Raw genomic sequence first — 12,930 nt, forward strand, 5'->3', positions numbered from 1 at the left:
TATACACACACATATATATACATATATACATATATATACACATATATATGCAAAAGTTTTTGAATTATGAGAAACTACTGACTCTGTGGCTTACAGTGTTATTCGCGAGTGGATGCACTAAGCATAGAACATTGCACTGAGAAATGACTTCCGTGGCTGACAAAGTGGAGACTCAGGCCTCAGAGAGGGAGTCTTTGGTCTTCTCTAAACACATTTTAAAATTCATTAGAGGAATATCATTCATATATTTTGGAAAGTTAATTTGTACTCCATGTGCAGACTGCATTAGAAGGACAGACCTCTTCACAGAGCCAAGTCACAAGACACCTGGACACGGGGTAGTACCCCAGCAGGCAGGTGGGGGTGGGGGACCAGATGCAGCAGGACAAAGGACAAAACAGAGCCTGGTTCGGACTTCCCCAGGAAGGACTCTGCACTCAGCTGCCTTCCAGCCTCTTCTGAGTTCCACCAACCCTTCCTTAGGACTTCCTGCCTTGTTTTTTGCTTAATTCACTTTTTGCCAGACTAGACGTTTCCTAGGCTTAGGCAAACACATCATTATCACATGTATTAAAATGCTCCCATAGCCTACATTAATAACTGATTAATAACTGCATCTTGCTGTAAATTTTTATGATCTTGACTTTCAGGTTTTGTATGAATAATTCATTTTGTTCATGTGATTTAGACTTTATTATATTTATATATAATTATGCAAGAGTTTTGTTGCAGTTGCCTAGATTCTGCAGACATTTCATTAAATTTTATTTACTTTGATTTTTCCAGTTTCCTTTCCTTATTTTGGGGCCACTGTTTTTCAGTCTCCAACGTTTTCATAAGCCCTAGGGGATATGACAGCGCTACAGGAATCCAGCCTTATATTCTTAAGAACCTCTCATAGCCCTTCACGTAGGGAGCTCTGATGAATGAATGAAGGAGCGACTGAACGAGTGAATGAATGAGGTGAATAAAGTTTCTTCCAAGTTTTCTCTCCAAGGTCGGTTCTCTTCTCATTCTTCTGGAATCTCAGCCTTGCCTGGAGGCTGGGCAGGAGAGCCTCTCACCCCGCTAACACCAAAACTGCGACCTTGGAAGACCGTGTCCTGCGCCTGGCGCTCGGCCGATCCCGGCAGAGTCCGCCTGGGGCCGGGGTCGGGACAGTGGCCGCAGCGTGGAGCGCAGCCGGGTCCCGGGCAAACCCTGTGCGCATGGGCGGAGCAGCGCCCTCCCCCGCGTTCCTTCCCCCACTGCAGGTGAGTCGCAGGGCCGCGGCCCCAACCCCGCGCAGCCCCGGGGGTGACGTCAGGACTCTGGACCGCGCTCCGCCCCGCCCCTGCAGGCAACGCTGAGGGCCCGCGACTCCGCGGTGGAACCCCGTCCCGCTGCGGTAGATGCCGGCTGCCGCAAGCAGAGGGGGCGACCGGGCGCTCGAATGTGCTGCGGCTGCGGCGGCTGCCTGACGCTAGGACGAGGAGTCTGCAGTCAGAGCGCCAAACTCTTGCCGCGGCCCACCTGCCCCGCTGCCAGCACAGCCAGTGTCAGCGCAGTGCGCCGGCCGCCGCGGGGTCCGCACCCGCCGCCTCGCGGGATCGCCGGGCGTTCAGCCAGCCTCAGCTGTCCATCTACGCACGAGCCAGCCAATCCCGCGCCACTGCCCCGGCCGCACCTCCCGGAGCCTATGACGGGCGTAAGAGCCAGCCCATGAGATTGGGGCCTCGGTGGCCTGGGCTGGGAGCGGGAGCCAATGAGCGTCATTCCAGGTGGGTGGAGGGAGCCGGACTCGGGAAGGTAGCTTCGTTCGGGTTGCTAACGTCTTCCCTTGGAGATGGGCGCGCAAACCAACCAGTGGGTCTGGGGGCGGCCGTGATGGGCGTGGAGCTGGCCCAATGAGGGTAGGAGTGGGTGGGGCAGCCCGGAGCAGCAGTGCTAAAGGAGCCCGGCGGAGGCAGCGGTGGGTTTGGGACTGAGGCGCTGGATCCGTGGTCGCGGCTGGGGACGTGCGCCCGCGCCACCATCTTCGGCTGAAGGTGAGAGGTGCGGCTACCCGGGTCCGAGTGCACGGCCCAGGGCTGGGGGACAGTTTGTGGAGGGAGGAATGGCTCCTGGGCTGAGGGGTCCCGGGCGGCTCTGGAGGACAGGAACGGGGGACCGAAGCGGGAGCTGGGGAAGACAGAGGGGCTTCTGAGCTGTAGGGTTTGTGCTGCGGGGACCTTAGGTTAGTTTGAGCAGGGTCCTGGGCTGGGGGCACTGGGACCTCAGTGGGTGGAGATGGAGAGACTCCCGGAGGAGCGGGGAATGAAGTCCTTGTGAAACCCGCGGGGGTCAGGGCCTGGGTGTGCAGGAGGGCGACCCCTGGGGGGCTGGGGGATGGAGATCTGGGGGTGGGGACGTGAGGACCAGGTTCTCGGTGGGTGGGATCCCTGGGGGCGCGAGGTCGAGGGGCTAGTGCCCCGGCGGAGGTCTCGGCGTGCCCCGCGAGCCAGTGTCTGCCTCCCAGGAAGAGAGAGGATTCTAGCGGGGCTGGAAAGCGCAGTCCCGGCGGTAGGGTGGGGGGGCGCTGGGCAGGAAGGGCCCCTGCGTGGGTTGCTGGGTGGGTTAGGCCTGGCCCGACCAGTCCCTCGCAGCGCTAGAGGGGTTTACCATGGGCTTGGAAGGCGGGCGGCGCGCGCCCGACCCGTGGGTGGAGGGACAGGAGGGCATTGGCTCTGCGCGGCCGGGGAAGCGCGCGGCGGGTGAGGGGCTCCGGAGCCGGCCGCGGGCGTGGGGAGGGTCGGACTCCGCCGGCGCCGGGGAAGGAGCGCGGGAGGAGGGCGTCCTGCCGCGCCCTCCGTGGAGCGCCTAGGCCGGGGGTGGACGCCCTGCGAGGCCCAGGCGGTTTGGGGGGGCGAGGCGGGAAATGTGGCGGGGCGCGCTGCAGCAGGACGGCCGGGGGGAGGGTCAGCACTCGCCTCGGGATCCCTTTATTGTGTAAGCGAGCTGGGAATGGCTCGCCGCAGTCTCTTCATTGCCTTCTGCAGTTGGGGGTCACACCCTGATCCCATAAAATCGGACTGGAATTGGTTCGGAGGGAAGTTGAAGCCGCGGAGTCCTGGCATTTGCGGGGGCTTTGTGGGCCTGTGGTGGGCGGATGCGGCCCTGGGAAGCGGGAGGCCCCCAGCCAGGCCTGTTTGGAACTAGGGCCTTAGGAAGGAGGTTGGCGACTCGGCGGGTCGGACCGGGCTGGTGAGGTTTGGATAACGTGGCCTCTGCCTACAGCCGTTATCTCTGTTTCTTTAGGGCCTCTGCAGCTCCCTTCAAGATCACTGCGGTGGATGGAAGGGGGTGGGGTGGGCTGGGGTGGGGTAGGGGAAAGCAGGCGGGGTAGATGCAGACTGCAGATGAAACAAAGACTGCTGTTTTCGCTGAATAATGTAATACCAAACATAATACTTTGGCTTTGCTGAGATTTTGTTTTTTAACGTTGAAACTGAGGATTCTTTGAGTCAGGTTTAATTATTCTTGATAGTATCTCACTCTGGAAAACTTTATAATCTATTTATTGTTTTATCTCCTTCATCAATCTGCTTTTATTAATTATTCTTTGAGTCCCTTGCTTTTGATGTTTAAGTATGCCCTGCCTGTCTCGGGTTCTGGAAAAGTGGCCATTTTATGCATCTCCTTACTTCTGCATCTTAAATTCAGTTCTTCCCCGTCCTTATCTGGAGAAAGCATATGGTGTAATTGTGCGATATAGCACGAGCTTTGGCAGCAGAAGGATGTGACCCCTGGGAGCCTGGCTTTTCATTTGGGCTCCATAGGGAAATCATTATAACGAAGGCAGCTGGGATGGAAGGTGAGATGGAGGAAATCTTGAAGGGCACGTTGTAGGGTGGAAGACTATATGCTTCAGCGGTTTATGCACTTTGTTATCACATGTGAGGAATTAAAGTTCCTGGTGTTGGATCCTAGTTTTGGAAATATTAAACACAGTATAGAGATATTAATTGGGAGATGGGGCAGGCCATAAGTAGCAATAGTGGCCTTTTGTGTTTGGTTTGTGTTTGTGATCATTGGGTTGAGCAGGATTTTGATAAATTAGCAGACTCGTCTAGCCCTGTCATGTAAGTGACCTCAATGGTAGCAGTACCCAAATTGGGACAGTTCTGTTTTAGCTCATCTGTTATAGATGGATGCTCTGTCATGGATAATTTATCCATCCTTCTTGTTTGCCTTTCTATGTGCAGGCCGTTCATAAAATTGAATTGTTTGCCTCTGTCCACACTCATAGTAGGTGCTGGGAGGGGTTTGAAAAGTTTGCTGGGTGACATTTCATTGGAAGTGAAAAATGACCTGGGGGTGGAGCCCCAGGGGTGTGTGTGTCAAACCACTGAAAGGGACGGCAACTTCGGCTCTGTAGGGGGCTAATTCATACACAGATAAATGATTTAATTATAATTAGGCAGCAATTTAAAATGACACTAATAACCCTCAGACCATCTTTATGTTCGCTAACAAAAAGATTCCTGTTTGTCTTTATTTCCCCTAAGTTATGGGTATCTTTTTCTATAAAATATATAAAACCTTTGCCAGATGATTCATTGGTTAAGTCTATACTTTTTAAGCCGTAATTGATTGGGTTTTTATTTAGTAGAAAGGTAGTATATAGCATTGTACACTACACACCCTTCAAAATTTCCTCCACGTCACCTTCCATCATTGTAGTGTGTACTCTGGAGCTGAACTCTGAGTTTAATCCCAGCTCTGCTGCTTGTTAGCTGTGTGCCCTTGGGCTGGTTATTGGCTTTCTCTGTACCTCAGATTCCTCATCTGTAAAATGGAGATATTAATAGTGCCTACCTCATAGGGCTGTTGTGAGGATTAAGAGTTGATGTATGTAAACTGCTTAGAATAGTGCCTGGCCGTAATTAGTGATATATGACAATGGTATCTGCTGTTTTAAAAATCATAGTGTTGTCCTTTCTGCAAAGCAAAGCACTGGTGAGTGGTACACTGTTAAACACCAGTATTATCCAGATTGGGTACCAATGTGTGATGGAGTGAAATAAATGTATTTGACAATCACAAGTGAAGAATTAAACTGAACAAAATATCTCCAATGGTCTTATGAACTCTATCAGGTAAACAATAATATGAACACTTAACAGCTGCAAAGCCCTCTGGTACAACGCAGGGTAGGGTAAGAAGAAAGTCAGGAGAACAGTACAAAATGTTAGGATAAGGAAAAGGGTTAAATTGCCACATTGACCTGAAAAGAACTTCTGAAAGGATGGCATTTGGGTCAGGAGTTGAAGGAATAATAGCTTTTTGGTTGTGGAGAAGTTGAATTTCACTATGAGGGTTGGGACCATTCACGTAAATATTGATCAATAGGTACAGATCCCCTGTTATATACCAGGGACTAGACAAAATGCTCAAGATACAGCGTGGAACAGATGACTCTCCTCATAGTGTTTAGTTGTAGAAGAGACTGAAAAGGTGAAAGTCATTGGTAATCCTACTACCCAGTAAAGACCCAATGAATATTTGTTCTATTTTAAAAAAAAATACACACGTGTATGTAGTTTTCCCCACAAAATTGTGAATGTGCTGTGTAATTACACTTTTGTGTTCTACTGGGTTTTTAAAAATACTAAATTACAAGCATTTCCCCATCTAGAAAAAGTACTGATAAATGTAAGATGTCCCAATTTGATAAAATAATTTTAAGATATATAATCTACTGCTTCTAGACCTGTTCTAGAAGTTATTTGTTAAATTATTCTAATTTATAGTCACCTGCTAAATTTAAGCATCTAATTACATGTCCCGTGTAAAATTTAAGAAGTGTGTGCGTGTCTACTGACATCAAGACAGTTTCCTAAGTGCTCTGTAGGATATGCAGTTTACACCTGATAAGAATAGTAAGAGAAACTTGTTATATTTTGTTATAGTTGAATATTTTCTTTTAATAGATTCTACCCTTCTGAAAGGTGGAGTGTGTATCCTATTATTTGTTCGCAAATTTACCTGTGGTGTTTCCCACCTTGAAGCTATGCCTCCTTTCTTCTTTTTTTTAAAATTTTTTATTTTACTTATTATTATTATTATTATTATTATTATTATTATTATTTTGAGACAGAGTCTCATTCTGTTGCCCAGGCTGGAGTGCAGTGATGTGATTTCAGCTCACTACAACCTCTGCCTCCTGGGCTCAAGTGATCTTCCTGCCTCACCCTCCTGAAGAACTGGGACTACAGGCCTGTGCCACCAAGCCCAGCTAATTTTTTGTATTTTTTGTAGAGACGGGGTTTTGCTATGTTGCCCAGGCTGGTCTTGAACACCTGGACTCGAGCAATCTACCTGCCTCGCCCTCCCAAAGCGCTGGGATTACAGGCGTGAGCCACCCCACCTGGCCTCCTTTCTTTTTACCAGTGTGCAACGTTTAAGTTGGAAAGAGACAACTTGTTAATAGTGTTATTAGACCAGTCCCTAGAGGCTTTTAAAACTATTATGCAGAATGTACATGTACCTATGAATGTTTTCTGTATTGCCCTCTCCAAAGAGGATGTCTTAGAAGACTAATGCAAGTTTAGGTATAAAATGTGTTAGCAATTTTATTTGTATAGAAGTTTTAATAACATTAATCACATGTTTTGTGATTTTTTCTTTCATCTTATTTTGCGATTTTTGTTTTATCCAAGTCTATAACCTTTAAGACATCAACATGTTATTTAAATTGTTATGAATTAGTGTAGAATTTGGTTTTCAACCGCTTTTTCTACTCTAACATACCTGCTGGTAGCAGTGGCGCACCATGGCAACCACAGAACTTTGGAGCAATGGTTGTCAAATGTGTCCCAGGACCAGCAGGGGCAGCAGCATCTGGGAACTTGTTAGAAATGCAAATTCTGAGGCTCAGGCTGGACGCGGTGGCTCACACTTGTAATCCCAGCACTTTGGGAGGCCGAGGCAGGTGGATCACCTGAGGTGAGGAGTTCAAGACCAGCCTGACCAACATGGTGAAACCCCATCTCTATTAAAAATACAAAAATTAGCCGGTCATGGTGCAGGCCTGCCTGTAATCCCAGCTACTTGGGAGGCTGAGGCAAGAGAATCACTTGAACCCTGGAGGCAGAGGTTGCAGTGAGCTGAGATTGCGTCCACTGCACTCCAGCCTGGGCAACAGGGTGAAACTCTGTCTCAAAAAAAAAAAAAAATAGTTCTCAGGCTCTACCCTATACCTACTGAATCAGGGACTCTGGGATAGAGCCCAGCAATCTGTATTTTAATAAACCCTCTAGGTGCTGCAAATGCATGCCTGAATTTGACCGCCGCTACTATAGAAGATGAGTGTTTGTAACGCATTACATTGCAACAAGTAATTTCTGAAGAATCTTAGCTATTTGGTTCTAGTAAATTATTTTTTTAAATTTATTTGTTTGTTTTTGAGACGGAGTCTTGCTCTGTCACCCAGCCTGGAGTGCAGTGGCACGATCTCAGCTCACTGCAACCTCCGCCTCCCAGGTTCAAGCAATTCTCCTGCCTCAGCCTCCTGAGTGGCTGGGATTACAGGCACCCACCACCACGCCTGGCTAATTTTTTGTTATTTTTGGTGGAGATGGGGTTTCACCATGTTGGCCAGGCTGGTCTCGAACTTCTGACCTCAGGTGATCCACCCATCTCGGCCTCCCAAAGTGCTAGGATTATAGGCATGAGCTACTGCACCCAGCTGGTTCTAGTAAATTATTAGTAGTAGTTAAAGGGCTAGATATGCACCAACACGCCTGGCTAATTTTTAAATTTTTCTGTAGAGGCGGGATCTTGCTATGTTGCCCAGGCTGGTCTCAAATATTTGGCTTCAAGCACTCCTCCCATCTTAGCCCCTCAAGTTGCTGAGATAACAGTTATGGGCCATTGTGCCCAGAAGTTGGTTGAATGTGTAACCACTATCAGTGATTAATCTTTTAGGATACAGATAGAGCCCTTTAGAATCTAGAGAACGTTATAGCACATATACACACACGCTAAGTGCATAATATTTTTATAACATTTCAGGGATTTTGTTGAAGTTGAGATTAGCTGATGGACTCAAGAACCTCTTAACAACCTTAGACTACTTTATGATTTCCTCTTGCCTACAAAGAACCCCTAGCATTTTTGGCTAGGGGAGTGGAGTGAACGGAGGGGAGAAGTGGGGATTTGATAGAGCAAGAGTAGGTACTCAGTTGGCTTCTTCTGTTGGTTTGAATGAAGTGATGGAAGCCATGCCTATGAAATTTATAATAACCTGGAATTTGGAGTAGCAGCAAAAATGTTTAAGTTGGTATCAAATCCCAAAAAGATCCTGTCAGGCAATCATGATGAGTCACATTAGAAAGATGATGGATGTAAAATCCTGCCATTTGGTCCAGAAAGCCAGTGCACAAGTAGAGGAGGGGACATAGCTTAGCCACAAAGTGATGGAGCTTCCTCTGCTAGCCCTTTGTGAGCCAATGGTAAATGGGTGCTAAATAAACCAACTAGGTCTTGAGATACATTAATTGTAAATGTCACAGAACCAGTACTTTCCTCAATGTGGCTAAGATAGTTGATGGTTCCTTTTTCTTCTGCACTGGTCAGACCGTATCTGGGCTATGATGTTTGCTTCTGGGCCACACACTTTAGAGGGAAGACAAGCAGCATGTTGGAGTCTGTTTAGGCGAGAGATCCGGCAGGGGAAGGAGTCTTGGTGAATGAGGGGTGGAGGAGCTGCAGGATGGGAATAGAGGCCTGAACTGCTACCATGACATATTCAAAAGGCTGCCGTGTGAAGCCAAGTTATGCTTGTCTTTTGTGGTCCCAGTTGATCACATTAAGACCTCATGGGGCCATAGAAAAGTCTCCCTCTAGGGAGACTGATTTGGGTTATTCATAAGAAGAACTTTAAGTCTGTTATCTGAGGGTAGAATGGGAGGCATGTTTTAGATTCTTTAGATTCTTTACTCTTCTGACAATCATGTGTTTTTGTAGCTGTTTCCTTGTGGTCATATTAATTCTGGTACCACTTCATGAACCTTTTATTACCCATCTTTGTTTTCTTTTTTTTTTTCCCTTCTTAACTCCCTGTTTAATTTGTGGTGAGGGTGAAAGAGGAGATAAAGGAAAAAAAGGGTCAACTTGTAACTTTGCCTTTTCTTTTCTTTTCTTTTTTTTGCCCTCAGTAACTGAGGGCAAACCCATCAGACAACCAGAGCCATAATTTGTGGTCACCGCTGAAATTTACCTTGGAAACTCGGTTAGTATGGCTGTGAAGAGGTATACCCCAGCTCCTTAACACAGAGTTAATGCTTAATCTAAGGTTTTAAGTTTCTTAGAAAAGAAAAACGTGTACATTCTTTTATGTTTCTTAAACATCTAATTTTGCCCTCCTCCTCTTCTCTTAGAGGCAATTGCTTTTGGATCGTTCCATTTACAATGGCGCAGAGAACTGGACTCGAGGATCCGGAGAGGTATCTCTTTGTGGACAGGGCTGTCATCTACAACCCTGCCACTCAAGCTGATTGGACAGCTAAAAAGCTAGTGTGGATTCCATCAGAACGCCATGGTTTTGAGGCAGCTAGTATCAAAGAAGAACGGGGAGATGAAGTTATGGTGGAGTTGGCAGAGAATGGAAAGAAAGCAATGGTCAACAAAGATGATATTCAGAAGATGAACCCACCTAAGTTTTCCAAGGTAGAGGATATGGCAGAATTGACATGCTTGAATGAAGCTTCCGTTTTACATAATCTGAAGGATCGCTACTATTCAGGACTAATCTATGTAAGTATTTCTTCCAAATAATCATGTGAAGTGGTAGCTAGGAATTAATGTAAATTATACATCTTGTCATAATCAAATGAGAATGTGGAATACCCAAACTCTCTGTTTAACATTTCTATTTCTCTTTAAGATAGAAAGATTTGTTGCTTGCTTACCCATGTCTTGCTTTTCTTTGAATCTTAACACATTAAGTTTAAATAATACAGGCTGCAATTACATATAATAAAATGGCATTTGAAGACTTTTGTAGTGGTCTTCTGGAGCATCATAAGGTGGGAGAGAGCATGTAACAGGAAGACCAGAAGGTTTAATAAGGTAAAGAGAGTTGCATTAATAGGACGCAGACAGCAAAACGGTCAAAAATCAAGTGCATACCCAAGAGAGTAAAGTGGAGGGGCTGTAAGCTGAGAAATTTCTGTGGACAGCATGAACAGCTTCACTGGATGTAGTAGGGAAGTAGGAAAGATGAATGCTGAGGTTTTTAAGAGGAAACAATTAGGGTAAGATTGAGGCTGGCTGGGGTCGTCCTGTGGTTAGCAGCTGACATGAATGTTGGAGTCACTGACTTTGTCACTGACCATGTAGAAGAAGTTATTGAAAATCATAAGGGATAATGTAGAGAGGAAAAATGTAAGCCAGATACTAAAAAAAAAGTCTAAAATGACAAAATAGGTTTGAGGGAATGGTAGACAGAGGTGGCAATGATTTGAAGAAGGTGGCACATATGGGACTTAAACTGACGTTGAAGGGAAGTAGGAAGAAAAGTTGATGGTCGTGGTTTGAAATCGGAAAAGGGGTGTTGAATTTTACACAAGGAGTGTGCTACTGAAGGTCATGAATAATTCAAAACTTCAGTAAATCAGAGCTAGTTTTCCTACAGAATTAGTTTAAGGAATATTTATTAAGCACCCCCTGTGCTCTAGGTGCTGGGGATAGTACAGTGAAGAAGACAGGCCAGGTCTCTCTGCCCTTCTGAAATGTCCAATGAGGAAATGAAACAAGGCTATGGAGAGAGTAAGTAGGAGAATGGCTTTCCCCAGCGGGTCAGTTAAGGGCTGTTTGTGAAGGTAGCATTTGAGCTGGAGTCTGACTGGTGGGAGGCAGCTAGCCACGAGAAAAGCTGAGAAAAGAATGATTCATTCATGACCTTTGCCAGAGTAGTTTCAACCAAGCCTGATAGATCTCCCTTATTTTCTTCTCTATGAGGTAGGAGAGTAAGAGGCCACAGGGTTGGAACGGTGGCTTGAGGAGAATGGAAAGGCTTAGGAACAACCCTTTTCCAATTTCAGACTAAGCCAGGGATAAGAAAGCGACTGGAGAGTGGCGTTGAGAGTCCAGCTGAGATTGAATAACCACGTGTAGGGTGACCGCAATTTTGCCTGGCTATGTGATTTTGCCAGACCATGGGATTGTCCCAGGTCTGTGAGTGTGGGGGGCATTGGATCTGCATGGGTTCCACAGTGAGAGGAGGATTCAGTGGCCGTCTTTGGAGTCCTCGTTCGGTAGGAGTGGGAGTCTGGGTGGGAGGGGCTGATGGATCAAGGCCTGGAAGTTTTCAGAATGTTGAGGAACAGGGATCATGGGGTGAAGGAGTGAGAAAACTGCAAAATTAAGAGGTTATGGTCAGATTGTAATGTCGACATGTAAGATTTGAGAGGTTGATCAGTTTCAGATGAAGCCCATTGCAATAAATTGTGCAGGTATGGAAATGTGATGTCACCATCAAAAGCTGTGCAGTGTGTGAAGAGGAGCCAGGCTGCCTTTCTGCCAGCCTTCACCTTAATTTCCCACACTGGCAGCTGGAGGTAGCTGCAAAGGGCGCTAAGTAGAAAAGGAATGAAAGAAAGGACAGGTTTTTTGTTTTTGTTTTTGTTTTTGTTTTGCAGCCATTCCACATAATTCAGAGATTTTACAGTTATCTCTTACTGAGTTTGTTGGATTTTTTTCCAACTTAACTCATGGACAACCTGAGTGAACTTCTGAGTTTCTTGTCAAAGCACAGCCTCCTTCTACAGGAGAATCTGAGTTTTTCTCAAAGTCTCAAGGTCACACAGAGGTCGGGGTTTGGGAGGATCATATCTTCAATTAGTTGGGTGGAGAAAGGGTTCTTACCTAAGGTTCTAGTTGGAGAACTTGACTCCAAAGAAGTCTGTGTCGTTAAGAGGATGGGGTTGGGGAGAGCCATGCTAGCATTGTGATAAATATGTATTGGGCTTTGGAATTAGCCAGTTGAGATGATCAGTTGAGGTGCAATAATATAGATACTAGAATAATTTGGGTAGGACCTTTTTTGGACATATTTCTATAGATAAGATATAACATAAATTTATTTAAACAAATTAGCTTGCTAACAGGTTTAGTTATTTTCTTTTCTTACCTTTTCTTTGGATTTATTCTCTCTGACCCCCCAATTTCTCAGGTCATTAATTTTCATCTTCTTTCCTAATAAAACAGTTTAAAAGCTGTAAATGTCTTCTCTAATACTGTTTTAGCTCACATCACAAGTTTCTATATGTAGTATTTAGTCTTCAGTTCTAAATATTTTCTAATTTCTATGATGATTCCTTTAGTGAACCATTTAAAAGTGTATTTGTAAAATTTCAAAATGTTGATTTTTAAGTTATCTTTTTATTATTGATTTTTAAAATAATTACATCTCAATCACAGAATATTGTTCATATAGGAAACTTTTTTGTGTAGTATATTGTCAGCTTTTATGAGTGGTCTGTGTTTGCAAAGAATGTGTATTCTGTTATTGTTGGATATAGGGTTCAATATATGGCTGTTAGATTAAGCTTTTTAACTGTATTGTTTATATCTTCCATAGCCTTGCTACTTTTTGTCTGCTTGATTTGTCAGTTACTGAGAAAAATGTGTGAAAAATCTCCCATTGTGGTTTATCAATGAAGTATGCATCCCTAAATGACAATTTAGTTTTGCCTGTTTTTGATTTTGGTTTTTTTGAGACAGAGTCTTCCTCTGTCGCCCAGGCTGGAGTGTAGTGGTGCGATCTCGGCTCATCGCAACCTCCGCCTCCCGGTTCCCGGTTCAAGTGATTCTCCTGCCTCAGCCTCCCTATTAGCTAGGATTACAGGCTCGAGCCACCACACCCAGATAATTTTTTTGTATTTTTAGTAGAGATGGGGTTTCACC

General features: G+C 45.6%; 1 protein-coding gene across 21 annotated transcripts in view; it reads left to right on the forward strand.

The window, feature by feature from the left end:
- Positions 1 to 1,227: 1,227 nt before the first annotated feature.
- The window catches only part of MYH10 (myosin heavy chain 10), a 154,464-nt gene continuing 142,761 nt past the window's right edge, over positions 1,228 to 12,930 (forward strand). For 6 of the 21 annotated variants that reach the window (XM_009432768.5, XM_009432771.5, XM_009432769.5 and 3 more), the window contains exons 1-2: positions 1,305 to 1,760; positions 9,402 to 9,777. In XM_009432768.5, coding sequence (XP_009431043.1) covers positions 1,702 to 1,760; positions 9,402 to 9,777 — 435 coding nt within the window. In that variant the 5' untranslated portion in view covers positions 1,305 to 1,701. Of the gene's footprint in view, positions 2,028 to 2,507; positions 2,542 to 2,612; positions 2,733 to 2,965; positions 3,223 to 9,179; positions 9,254 to 9,401; positions 9,778 to 12,930 lie in introns of those variants that run through there. The other 15 variants (XM_063799771.1, XM_063799776.1, XM_009432773.4 and 12 more) reach the window with 10 other exon arrangements.

This window comes from Pan troglodytes, chromosome 19 (genome assembly GCF_028858775.2).
Source record: "Pan troglodytes isolate AG18354 chromosome 19, NHGRI_mPanTro3-v2.0_pri, whole genome shotgun sequence".
Classification (NCBI taxonomy): Eukaryota; Metazoa; Chordata; class Mammalia; order Primates; family Hominidae; genus Pan; species Pan troglodytes.